The 13,010-nt window shown below is 35.7% G+C and overlaps 2 protein-coding genes across 3 annotated transcripts; one reads left to right on the top strand and one right to left on the bottom strand.

Moving 5' to 3' along the window:
* Positions 1-512: 512 nt before the first annotated feature.
* Positions 513-7,079, top strand: LOC110789100 (endonuclease III homolog 1, chloroplastic). 2 transcript variants are annotated; one of them, XM_021993754.2, is made up of 12 exons: positions 513-742; positions 906-985; positions 1,808-1,874; positions 2,037-2,102; positions 2,390-2,455; positions 2,729-2,877; positions 3,402-3,468; positions 4,878-4,969; positions 5,160-5,297; positions 5,370-5,474; positions 6,088-6,171; positions 6,661-7,079. In XM_021993754.2, exons 1-12 carry the CDS (start codon positions 595-597, stop codon positions 6,796-6,798), a joined length of 1,200 nt encoding a protein of 399 aa, XP_021849446.1. In that variant the 5' UTR covers positions 513-594; the 3' UTR covers positions 6,799-7,079. The 2 variants fall into 2 exon arrangements, with proteins under 2 accessions (XP_021849446.1, XP_021849445.1); XM_021993753.2 differs by having other exon boundaries at positions 514-742; positions 873-985.
* Positions 7,022-11,603, bottom strand: LOC110789101 (protein farnesyltransferase/geranylgeranyltransferase type-1 subunit alpha). The gene is made up of 5 exons (XM_021993755.2): positions 11,275-11,603; positions 10,502-10,611; positions 9,924-10,044; positions 9,714-9,809; positions 7,022-7,662 (listed from the first exon to the last, which is right to left on the bottom strand). The coding sequence occupies exons 1-5, from the start codon at positions 11,503-11,505 to the stop codon at positions 7,222-7,224; spliced, it is 999 nt and encodes a 332-aa protein (XP_021849447.1). The 5' UTR covers positions 11,506-11,603; the 3' UTR covers positions 7,022-7,221.
* Positions 11,604-13,010: the final 1,407 nt, after the last annotated feature.

Below are 13,010 nucleotides of genomic sequence, written 5' to 3'. Positions count from 1 at the left end.
TAACATAATATTGTGAACGAATTCACCCGTGGTTTTTCTCTAACTCGGAAGGTTCCACCCCTTATTGCTGAGAGGTGATAAATCCAAAGAAAAAAGTTGATTTTCTTGGAAGAAGTGAAATTTTTCCTTGAATTTATCATTTGCCCTTATTGCTATTGCTATAAACAATATGTGCTAATTGAATGCTAATGGCTTGGAGTTTGTATAGTTAGACAATGTCCCCGTAAGATTTACAACATTGGCGGATCTTGATTTACTTTAATAATTTTGTCGCTAATATTTTCTTTAAAAAAAAAAATTCTCAACAACTCAACACGTTCTACCTTCCAGTTGCCCTCTCCCCTCTCTCTTTCTCCAAAATTCCTCTTCAAAGTGTTTTTTTTTGGCCGGGTTGTTTAGACCGAAAATAACCCAATTACGGAGTAATTTTTAGCATTATTCCTTTATTTTCAATGGTTGTCTACTTGTGTTGGTCAAGTAACGAGTGATCACCAATAAATCAATAATTAACCACTTGCAAAGGACAGTTGGGAAATTACATTGCCCTCTCAAAAATACGGTGCATAAAAAAAACATGCTAATAAAACCCCAAAAATGTTGCTTAAATCCCCAATTGGTTTGCTAAATCCTCTTCGTTACGCGGGAATCCCCTTCAAAATGCCCATCACCAGATTATCTTCGAAGGCCCCTGTCCTCAGTTGTAAGCAAGAGCCTCAAATTTTAGAGGCAGTCCCACATCAAGGTATGAGTTTTTTTGAGTTTATGATAAACAAAGAAACAAAAAATACAAGAAAAATGAACGAAAATTTATATACCCTTTTGGATTTTCTCTTTGATGTTCTGAATTTTGATGGATAATTTCTCGTACTCAGTTTCTGAAATAAAAACCGAAGTTTCTGGTTCAGAATTTCAAGTATTTTCCAGGAAAAAGAGGGTGAAAAGAGAAGCAGTTGAAGAGCAATTAGCTGATAGTAATGGCGATGGAGTAAGTATGATGAATACCCTTTAAAGTTTCTGTCTTTTGGTTAATTAGTTTCTCTAATGATTGAAATATAGTGAAATGGTATAAATTTGGTATTGTTTAGAAAGAAGTTGAGTGCATTTGTTAAGGGGTCGATGTTCTGGTATGGAATTGGAGATGCCTTGAGGACGATCGTGGGTTCGTCTTGTCTTGGACTCGTGTCCTGCAATGTGAACTCACAGTCCCGGGGAGGGTCCCTGGGGCGGAGACTCTGGCGCCCTAATTACTATCCCAACATAGTAAGTGAAAGAGAAACTGTGGAGGTGGTCTTTGGGGGTGTAACTTTGCCCTTAAACCCTAGTTGTTTGTGTTGAAGGATAGCATTAGTTAGTGTTATGAAAGGTCGAATGTATAGTAGAGTTGTTATATTGTTGTTGACATAATGTGAATGTATGGATCATAAGTTTGGTCAATTACACTACCATCTACTCATATAGAACAATGCGGGTGGAGTTTTAACAGTTACGAGTATGTTGATATTTGAGTGTATTTGTTAGGGTCATTCTTAACCACATCTTCTCCCTTAAACTTTGCTTGGATGGGGTTTGAGTTGTAACTAATGAAAAATTAAATAAAATCGTGACCTTAGTATACATATAACCAAGCTAGTTAACTTCATCAATTTCTCTTTGGAGATGAAATGAAACCTTACTTGGGTTTATGTGTAGACGTGTGGTCATTCAGGCTTGAAATGATAATGGGACATGGTACTGGAGCTAGATTCCTCACAATTTTCTGTCTATTATTACAGAGACAATTTATTCTAATGCCCTTCTCTTGATGCAGATTTCTGGCCTGCCTGATATTGAAGATTTCACCTTTCAAAAGGGCAATGCAACATCATCTACAAAAGGCAAGTGCTTGAAAAAATATATAGAGAAGAAGACTATAGAGGCGTTATTTGTTGCTTGAGTTTCATGTATATTGTATTTTACTTCAATTTCTTGTCATGAATCATGACTTCTATATAACAGAATCCTTTTTTCAAATTTCTAATGACAACTCTCATTTACAGGGAAGTCAAAGACTATTTCTCCAGCACAGCCTACAGGAGTTGGTGTTGTGTCTACCTTGAAGCGTGGTAGGTGTGTCATTATGGTATTGAAAGAACTATTGTACGTAATAGTGATGAATGATGAATGAATATTGATATGAAAGATGCTGTATTATAACCTTAGCTTTGTGTTTTGCTGAATGGCCATATAATGAACTTATCTATTTGAAGTCTGAATCCCATCTCTATCTATCTGTTTCCCTCTGTATCTAAGTTTCTATGTTTGCTAGACTGTCCATAACAAACAAGTAGGGAATTACAGCTTACAGATGAACTTTGTTTTTGAGGTTGTTTGGTTGAACTTTCTTTTTCAGGGAAGTCAAAGGCTACCTCTCCAGCAAAGCCTACAGTAGCTGGTGTTGTTTCTACCTTGAAGCGTGGTAGGTGTGTTATCATGCTATTGAAAGAATTATTTAGTGGTGAATGGAGATTGGTATGCAAGATGCCAGATTATAAAGTTGGCTTTGTCTTTTGCTGAATAAACCATTCATGAATTATATATCTGGAGTCTGATTCACGTCTTTGTCCATCAATCTCCCTCTGTGTCTAGTTTTTTCTATTTTTTCTAGACCCTCCATACCAAGTAGGAAACTACAGCTTGCAGATGAACTTCTTTTTTCGGTAGTTTGGTTGATAAAGTAATTTTTCAACAGAAAATATTACTTTGGGATCATTAGCTTCCAGTGAACCTCCAGAGAACTGGGAGAAGGTTCATAAAGAGATCCGCCACATGAGATCTTCTGAAGATGCACCAGTTGACTCTGTTGGATGTGAGAAGGCTGGAAGTTCTCTTCCACCAAAGGTATAATGCCTTCAAGGCTTCAACCCTGCTCTTTACTTTTGGAAGCCTTCAACTATATGATTGTATCGTTTCGAGTATTTATATATTTATATGACCAATATATGGGTGATGGCTGCGTGTTTTTCTAGATGAAAGAAATCAGATGTGTAAGTCATATTATCATCCTCCAGCTTCTGGTGTGATTAGTCGAACATTAAAAGTTTTGGTGTTACGGTTTCCTGGACTGCAGAGAACCTATTATAGTGTGTCAAATTTGTGTTCTTTGAACTTCTTGTTAATCTGTACTCCCTTCGTTTCACTATGATTGTCATAGTTGACCTATCACTCGTATTAAGAAAGTTGAGAATAACTTTTACTGCATTAAAGTGTAGAGCAAAAAAGAGCAATCATGAGAATCATGTAGAACTAAAGCAAGAAGGTACATATGACAATCATAGTGTAACGGAGAGAGTAATTTAATTCAGCAGCAATATGAATTGATGGTGATGAACTTCAAAGGATTAATTATATTGCATTTCTTCCAGGAAAGAAGATTTGCTGTACTAGCTGGTACACTTCTCTCAAGCCAAACCAAGGATCATGTTACTCATGGCAAGTTCTTGTTCCTATGAATCTATCTAAATGTAAATCCTTTCATGTTAAAACCTGTTCTAGTTTTTGTAAATATATGTTCTTCAACATTTCACTCATAATTCAGAAGAAGGTATTATGAGAGGTCAATGATGTCTAATTTTCACATTAAAATGATGTCCGATCTTTCTTGTAATCCTATGTTACAAAAAGAGTTTTCTCTCTAGAGGAAAGGAAAAGGTGATTAGTGAACATATCTTCTTTTAGCAATTTGCTTGGCTTGCATTCTAAAATGTCTAAGTAGATTATTGAATGTTGGAAGCATAGACACTCAGAAGCCTGCATCTTGGTTGTCTTATTATTTGTATTTTATACTTCTAGTTTACTCTTCATGTGGTGCATTAAGGCCATTAGCAGTTTAGAATAGTACACTAAATCACAATTTTATGTGATGCAAACCAGAGTCTCCCTTTGATTTCTAGTGTTTTGTCCAATACCTATTTCAAAGCAAACATGCAGTTGCTATTACAATAACCAAATATTAACTTAAAACACTTTTAACTTAAAAGTTGTTGATGGATGACACGGGATGTTTCTATGGATGCAAGTTCTACCGAAGATAAAACTAGAGACAACTGGAATATATAGTTACTTCCTAAAAGAAGGGAAAAAGTGAAATAGATATTAATTCATTTGTGATAAGGTATATTTGATCATGAAAACAAACTTTCTCTAAAAGAGGTATATCTTAGCACACCGAGATTGCCTTTACTGTTTAAGTATATTTGTGAAATAACTAGGGAAATGAGTTCATTTATGAAAATTAGATAAGTGATAAGTTAGTTCAGAGGGGAGCAACACCGGATGCATTTTTAGCCAAAGAAACTGGAGTCTGTAATTGGCCAACTTAAATAGAGAATCGACTTTGTTGATCATGGAACTGTTTTGAAGACTTGAGTTCTTTCCTGTTACTTTGACTATGACCTATCCAATAATATTTCTCTTATCTAAAAAAAAATGCAGTCCATATGAGGTACTTTGGCAAAAAAAATTAAAGGAACCTTGTCTTGCTCATCACATGTTTAAAGAAGAAACCTTGTCTAGCTTATGCCGATCAAATGATTTAGCACTCATTCCCACATTTTCTGTACTTCACGAAACTGAAGGGAGATACTGATTTTCATTTGTTTGACAAATAGATTTGAATTTTAGAATGGAATTAACTTGAAATTTAAGTGGCTTCCACAGCTGGCAAGGAGATTGCTGTATGAGATGTTGAGATCGTATTTCTCTCAGAGATTTTGTTTGTCTAATAAATCTTCATAAATATAGTAGGTCAAGAACGCGACCTAGTAGACAACTCAGTATATCACTATACCCATATTACTTTTTTTTTTTCTTTAAATGACTGAAGTCCCTTGGCCTTGCAGGAGCAGTTCAGCGTCTCTTGGAAAATGGACTTCTTGATCCCTACTCCATCGAGAAGGCTGATGAGGAGACTATCAAGAAATTGATCCACCCGGTAAGGTTATGCATAGGTTGATAAATAAGATGGAAATTCATCCTTTTATACTGCAATAATGCATTGCTGTTGGCATGGGAAAATTCCATAAGATATCATAGATATTGGGTCCTTTCCCCACCTTACTTGATCAATTCCGTTAGGAATTATTACATGAAGAAACTTTTATAAAATGTCATCTTAATTTTAGGTGGGGTTCTACACCACGAAGGCCCGTAACTTAAAAAAAGTCTCAAATATCTGTATTGTGAAGTATAATGGAGATATTCCTAGCTCACTGGAGGAATTACTCGAACTCCCTGGTATAGGTCCAAAAATTGCTCATCTGGTACGTCTTTGAAATTTAAATAATTTGATTCCAAAGGTTGCTTCGACTGCTAAAATTCTTGTCAAAATGTAGGTTTTGCACATTGCTTGGAATGATGTCCAGGGAATATGTGTTGACACTCATGTTCATCGCATCTGTAACAGGCTAGGATGGGTCTCACGAGCTGGCACTGATCAGGTAACTCTCTGCAGATGCTTTGGACTGGCCATTTTCCCTCCCCCTCTCCAAATCCATCCTTTTTCTTGTGTGCTTATTAGTATTTTACATTGTCAGGCTGAACTTATGTTTTTGTTGGAGAAATGTTGGTGTTTGTTCACCTTCTTTAGTTTTTCGGTTTCAATACTTCATGAGGTAAAATAGAAGCTTTATGTTTGGGAATTGAAATATGCACAAAACGGATGGCTTGTTTTGAAGAATACCTATATTGCATCCCCCACCCCTTTCCCAATTTCATTGAATCCAGTTAGACGTTGTTCCTTATGGTAGTTGTAGACTTCTGGAAGGATATGGATAAAACAAAAGTGTGAGTTGGATTGATGAGTAGCAACCCCTCCCATCATGTAGTCCTTGACGGGTTATCCAATGTTTCCCACGGTTTAGTGCTATTAGTTTCAGATGCACGATTGATGTGCTAAGCTTTTCCATTGTTTCCCTCTGTTGCCACATTCAGCTATTATCTTTTACACTCTTCTCTCCTTGTCCCCTGGAAAAATAACAGTAGTGAACTAGTGATTACTCCTTTTGTTCTAATTATGCAAAGGTTTATTCTAAGTGTTTGCTCATGTTTTAGAAAACAAAATCACCGGAGGAAACTAGAGAGGCACTGCAGAAATGGCTTCCCAAGGAAGAATGGGTTTCCATAAACCCCCTTTTGGTAAGCCTGCCTTGTCATGTCTGCATTTTACGAAGTCGTGTCGTGTTTTTCACTTCATTCTTGGAGCTTATTACTTATTCTTATTAGAATCAGATCTAGACTGGAAAATTCAGACCGCACCAGACCTCATTTTCTTTTTACCAAATATTTTTAATTTTAAAAATTATGAAACTTCGATTTTTAGACTATGCACATCAGGAAAATTCAAACAGTATCCCACTTGTAATATTTTCTCATATGTTAACCTTCAAATATGGTCAATATGTTCGTTGAAACCATGAGATAAGATCAGACCAAACCTTGTCAAATCTGAAAATTTTCAAATCAAAACACTTGTTTCAGGTAAAGAGAACATAGCCTAATACTCCGATGTATTGAAAATCAATAATGTGTACTTCAAGACTTCTTTATTCCTGAATATATAATCTATAATATGCAAATGAGATGTCATAATTATGTTTTTTGTTTTGATTTTGGTGATGGATACAGGTAGGGTTTGGGCAGACCATATGCACACCATTGAGGCCAAAATGTGGTGTCTGCAAGATTAATAGCCTCTGCCCATCTGCTTTCAAGGAGGCCCCTAGCCCGTCCTCCAAATCGAAGAAATCATCACATGTTAAATAACTGTATTAACTGTTGTGGATGTCATGAAGCCCTTGTAAATTTCCCTGCTAACTGCTAAGCTTGTATTTTCCACAGCAGTTTTTGGGTTTATTCTGAAACTTTGGCAGCCCTTGGCCTGTTATTATTTTGCTATAGGGGAAGAAGCATTATTAAATTGTATCCTCAAATGACAAGTCTTTTTGGTAGTGATTCGCGAGACATGCGGATGTATTAGTTATTGATGTATAAAGAATAGGGATATGATATTGATTTATGCATCAGATTACACAATTCAGATATCAGTTTCTGTTCATAGAATCTATCATAGTCAACTGAATCCACAATACTCCGAACCTTTCTAGGCAACACAAAATGACTACTCCGAAGGATCAATCCACAGCATAAATAGGAAGAAAAAGAAAAAGTTACATTCTAACTTCAACCTCAAGTTACTAATGCAGGGAGTTGTTCCTTGCGCCAATTCCAATAATTCCCTCTCAAAGGATCTATGGCTTCCAAAACTGAGCAGATTGTTTCAGCTAAGCTGGAACTGCTTGGTCCTACATCTGACCTCTGCAAAGGCAAAGCATTAACTGCTTCTTCGTACTCAGGACTTGGTTGGAAACCATGGCAGATGAGGTCTAAAAGAGTGCTCAACGCAAAAATACATCTAGTTTTGGTGCTCAATATCTTCAGACATACAGACGAGACTCGAGGATCATTTACCCAAGATTTTAAGTCGTTTTTGTAAAGGCCACGTAGGTACCTCCATGAGCTTTCATTCTCGGGATAGGTTATAATGGCTTCAATAGTGTAATCCACTTCAGAGTCTCTCATGGCATCTAAGCCTCCTAGCAAAGGAGATCTGGTGACAACAAAATGCCTCTGTGTATCAAAAATGTAACAAAGGGGATTAGTTAGGCTAGTAAAGCAGAAAAATGAAGAGTAAAGCATATTAGTACATAAGACAGATATCAACCGGATAAATTAGTTAGCGATATGCTTACACACACTTTCATTAACATCAGAAGAAATACTCATAGTGAACTGCACAATCGTAGGTTACAGAAGCTTTTGATAGAATGATCATCAAGAAGGGAATTTCTAAAAGCAAGTCTAACCATCTAGCTATATGACAGTTCTTTTAGAAGATGAAAAGACCATAAAGTGGGGGCACCCTAGAGTCAGAAGAATGCATATACTTATCACAAATTCTTATTTACAATGGGTGTACAATAAATAACAATGGGTGTACAATAAATATTGTACACCGAAGTAAAAGTTAACTCAAAATGCTTAAAAGTTAAGCTTATATATGTAAAAGTTATCTATTTTTAACCGATTAATTTTTTCATTTTAGTAAAACTTATTTCTTCAAAATCACTTATAATGTATAAAATTAATCATTTAATCATTTTTATCAACTTTTTTTTTACTAATATAAAAGTTAATCAAAACTAGGTTAAAGTTACGAAAAAAGGGGTAAAAGTTATCTTGGTGTACAATATAATTTATTGTGCGCGCAAGACCTTTTGTATACTTATAGATGAGAAATGAGAAGCAGAAATGCAAGTGATAGCTTGGCTTCCCCTTATTTCAGCTAGCAAGTACTTAAGATGTACAAGGAAATAACTTTGGAGTGAAGCAAGTAGAAATATGATAGAACACAGTGAAGGTGAAAGGATGGGTAGTCAGTTGATGTCAAAACAAGATCAACAATTCTGGCAACGTTATGGACTGTGCTGTGATAAAAACACAAATCTTATAGGATTCCTCATCGCACATTCAACTACAAGCCAACAAAGATCAATCGAATTTCCTAAACTACCTTATGACCCTAAGTTTTTCACCGCTTCTGAGTTCCGCAGCATCAATAATAAGATAGGCCCATGTAGATAATTTAAGAGTTTTAATAAATATAACACTCAAATAAGGTGTTCTGGTTGTGCGACCGATATCTGTTCTTTTAATTGCTACCAACAAAGATCAAATAAGTAAATTTCACCCAATTCTTGATAACTATCCAAGTAAAAGATTTTCAGGCTGCAGAGATGTCAGAACTCAGAAGTGTATGTTCAATCACTCTTGTGAAATGCGTGAACTGCAAGCCTCGAACGAGAACAGAAAGCTCTCAGTCCCATTATAATCCAAATATCCAATTTGAAAGATTCCTTACACATTACCAAAACAGTTTATTCCAAATAGGAAATTTATTTTCCTAGAGAGGTACAGGAGGGAGGCCAAATGCCTGAATCAAAAAAATATTGTGTTTGGATGATGGGTGTTGGAGAAAATAGGAGGATAGGAAGAGTAAGGAATCTAGTTTCCCTTGTTTGGATTATTTTGTACGCGTGTCGCCGCGTATGTTAGGGAATAGCTTTGAAAAGAACAGGGGGATCCATTTTTTGGAAGGAAAAAACACGTATTGTACTATTGTCCTTGGTCCCTTCCTCTCTTATCAATTTTCCAATCCAAACAGGAGAGTTTTTTGTTTTTTTCTCAACCTCTCCTATTCCTTCCGTTCTCCTCCTCCCTCCTCTACCCTTCACAATTTTAATCACACACAATCGGAAGTAAGAAAGGCTACAGCCAATAGGACCATTAATCTTCTTAAGCCCACGAGCATAGAATATAGGTCATCACAACTGATAGCTATCATCAAAATTCCAAGCCACAGTTTTAAGTACTAGTCCTCAAATAGTCTAGTGTCTGAGGCACAACTCTTTTCAACTTTTCTAATTAAAAGAGAAGAAAGAAGAAACACTTCTTATTCCTGGTAGCAGCCAACAAAAATATCAAATTTCCTACAAAGGTTGACTGTATTCATAGATTGTAAGAACTTGACCACTAGCAATAATTTGTTTACTATCAAGCACATAAATCGTGTATTAAAGCAATGAGACATATTACAGAAAATCATTAAATCTAGTGGCTACCTGATTCCAAGCAGAGTTATTGAAGATGTCATCCCTAAGAAGCTGATTACAGTATTCAAGTTCATCTTCCCAACCACCTAATGTTTTAAGGACCCACTGCATAAGAACTACACACATGAACATGTTTTTCCATATAAAAGGATTAAACAAGGGAATGATATGAAAAAAGTCGTCAAAATACCAGGGCAAACCAGTGAAATCTAAGCTCACCTGCCTATGAGACCATGCATGGTAATTTTTCGCATCAAGAGAAAGTATTTTCTTTGTAAATTCAATTTCTCTAAAAGCAGCATCTGGTCCCAGTTTCTCAGCTAGCCACCGCCTATGATGCCTACAGAAAACCTATAGTAAGATGAAACAGCCAGCACAGAGTATATAGAGGACCAATTCAGCTAAGAAAAATATGTGTGTATTAAAAACTCTTGCAGTTGTTCCTGACTAGGCATAGAACAGAACAGGAACCTAACATTTCACGCAAAAATCACCCCATAAATAAAAGGGTTTCTGCAAAATAATTAACTTGTTTGTTAAGCTAGAATTTGATGTGTTTCCAATATGATAGTCCTAATTAATTCTTTGTTCTTTGTTTGGTCATACGCAGTAACTTTTAAAAAAGAAATCTAGAGCAGCAAAAGAAAACCAGCAGGACTAGGTTGTGCACCAAAAATGTCAATGATAGAAGTGACCGGGGATAACTACAACAGTGAATTTAAAACAAGCCATATAAAAAGAATTATTACTTCATGAAAAGTTAAAACAAAACAAAATTATAAAATGATACCACTTACCATATCTGATAATTCTTTGAATTCTTCTTCGCAATGTTTTCAACAAAATCTAGTTCCTCGTGCAAATCAGCATTCAGTGACTCGAGAATGAGCCGCCTGAAATGCCAAACCTGTAAAGAAGAACAAAGCATAAAAAACTGCAACAGTACAGCCTTTACAAATGCAAAATAAAAAGAAAAACAACAAAATATATATCAGAGAACTTATTCCAATGTGCTAAACATAAAGATGAGGAACAAACAAGATGAAATCAAGAGTGACTTTTCAGCAAATACAAAAAAAAAAAAAAAAAAAAGGGTTCGAGCAAATTGATTCTTTTCCTCAACCTCTGAAAAAATTCATCCAACAAGTCCAACCAAGTCATCAAAAGACTTGATCCAATAACCTAATTAAAGACAATCCAACAGCAGAAAACACTAAACTTTTCCAATTATTATCCAAATAGCAATTCTTTTCCAAAACAAACAATTTGGGCAAATTTGTAGCCTTTTTTAGTTAATCAACAATAGAACTTTGATAAAAACTACATGTAACTAATACAATCAAACAACCAAAACCCAATTCAAAAATTCCACACTCGACCCATGATAAAACTGCAATTCACAACTACATTTGCAATTGCAACTGCAATGAGGATACCAACTAGCGCCATACCCAGTACCTCGGATCGAATCCCGGCTACACCGGAAAAAAAAAACAATTGAAATTGAAACTAAATGTACAAAAATAAACAACCCATTAAAGAAAAAAGAAGAGAGATTTTGATGATTTACAGTGTAATTGCCGGCATTCAAGTTGATAGCTTCAGAAGTAAGCTGAAGAGAGCGAGAAGAATGTTCATCAGAGAGATAAACAGCTCGAAAATAATCCATGGTTTCTCTGAATTCATCAGTGTAGGCGATCGGGACAACCGGGTTCGGGCCATCATCTTGAGGTACCGGCTTAACGTCAGCCCATTCGGGCCTTTGGCTTAATGGAATTGTTTGTTCGTCGTCGGAATCCATGTTTTATTGAGAGTGAGATTGATGAAAGAGTTTGAGTTCTGCCTTTTCTTTTTCTTGCACTCGAGTTGAGTTGAGTGAGTTTGTTTTCTCGAAGGAAATCTCGAGGCTTTGGATTTTTTTTTATTTTTTTTTATTTTTAAATGAGCCACACTAGCGGGGATGACTAGATGAGAATCGATGTCAGGATCACCTGAAATTCGGAGGGAAGTTCTAACCAACTGAGCTATCCCTCACTCTCAAGGCTTTGGAATTTTTGTGATTACACAAAACTATTTTTCTTCAAATACAAAAGGTTGGTTGAAGGGTGTTTTACACAAACTTTTAGTCCGGTGAAGGTGTTTTGGACAAACTATTATCGGTATGTTAGTTCAATTGAATTTGACCGATATGAATTCATAGTGTCATTATGTGTTAAGTCGTTTAAAAATAACTTATTTTTGTTGAATTTTCTGAACTGAAGTTATATTAACGAATTTATTTTTCCTGAAATAAGTTAAAAAAAGTTTAAAAAATAGATATTAAATTATAAAACATCTTCCAAAGTCTCAACGACAAAATAAGTAAAATGGGGAAGACAAGCTCAAGTCAACTCCTTCGCATTTTGAGCAACAATATGTGTGTAACACCCTAATAATTCCTTGCTTTTATAAAACCATTTTCCAACTTAAAATAAAGGAATTACTAAAGTATTACCGCCACCGTGATAACGGTTAAGGCTAATACCAGAATTACGCAGCGGAATTTAATGACAACTAACTTTTCAAAAACATAAATAATAAATTATCGAGGCCTCCTACAAGTTGGAACCATAACGGCCCAAAAACCAAGGTATTAAAAGTTCAACAAATTCAAAACATAATTAAAGTATAGATAAAATAGTTTTAAAGTACGAAAGCATGCCACTCTCTCAATCATCCCAAGCCACATGATTTCGATCGTACTTTGATCTATCAACCTGCTATATTATTCTACTCCCCAACAATGCAAGTGCTAATGATGGATCATCATAGGGTCATTAAGGCAAAGGCCATGACCAAAAGACACAAAGCACGTAGTCAGCAAAAGGCTGAGTACTTACAAGGCTAGAGTGAGATAAAACTATAAACATGCATAACTCACTAAGTACTAATCAACATGCAAAAGCCATTAAATAAATAACAAGCAAATCATGAATACAAGACTCGACTCTTGACTCACAATTTAATTAGAATAAGCTTCGAACGGGCCAAAAGAATATTCCATAAAGGAAAGGTGATGGGAGCCAACCATACACCAAATAATAAATAATAAAATCGGGCCATACCGAGTGTCGGGCCACACCGACGGAATTCCTGCGCATAATATGAATGAAACAACGTCTTGTATCATTAGTAGGAGATCAAGCTTTCCGGCAAGTCTCCCCCCATTGTTCATACTCAAGGTATATACGTTCCAAGAGTTTTGAAGCTTGTTCTGGTTGCACTTTACGTTTATTAATATTTTATTAAAGGCGAACTCGAGACTCA

Source organism: Spinacia oleracea, chromosome 3, assembly GCF_020520425.1.
Source record: "Spinacia oleracea cultivar Varoflay chromosome 3, BTI_SOV_V1, whole genome shotgun sequence".
Taxonomy (NCBI): Eukaryota; Viridiplantae; Streptophyta; class Magnoliopsida; order Caryophyllales; family Amaranthaceae; genus Spinacia; species Spinacia oleracea.
Note: the sequence above shows the minus strand (reverse complement) of the source record. Positions and strands in the feature narration are given on the sequence as shown.

What these genes read in the sequence shown, in the direction of transcription:
- LOC110789100 (XM_021993753.2), top strand. Translation starts at nt 595, where the DNA reads ATGTTGCTTAAATCCCCAATTGGTTTGCTAAATCCTCTTCGTTACGCG. An exon ending in TGTTTCTACCTTGAAGCGTG is followed by an intron (nt 2,456 to 2,728) that starts GTAGGTGTGTTA and finishes ATTTTTCAACAG; the next exon opens with AAAATATTACTTTGGGATCA. An exon ending in TCAAGAAATTGATCCACCCG is followed by an intron (nt 4,970 to 5,159) that starts GTAAGGTTATGC and finishes TCTTAATTTTAG; the next exon opens with GTGGGGTTCTACACCACGAA.
- LOC110789101 (XM_021993755.2), bottom strand. Translation starts at nt 11,505, where the DNA reads ATGGATTCCGACGACGAACAAACAATTCCATTAAGCCAAAGGCCCGAA. An exon ending in TCAAAGAATTATCAGATATG is followed by an intron (nt 10,045 to 10,501) that starts GTAAGTGGTATC and finishes GGTTTTCTGTAG; the next exon opens with GCATCATAGGCGGTGGCTAG. An exon ending in ATAACTCTGCTTGGAATCAG is followed by an intron (nt 7,663 to 9,713) that starts GTAGCCACTAGA and finishes TTTGATACACAG; the next exon opens with AGGCATTTTGTTGTCACCAG.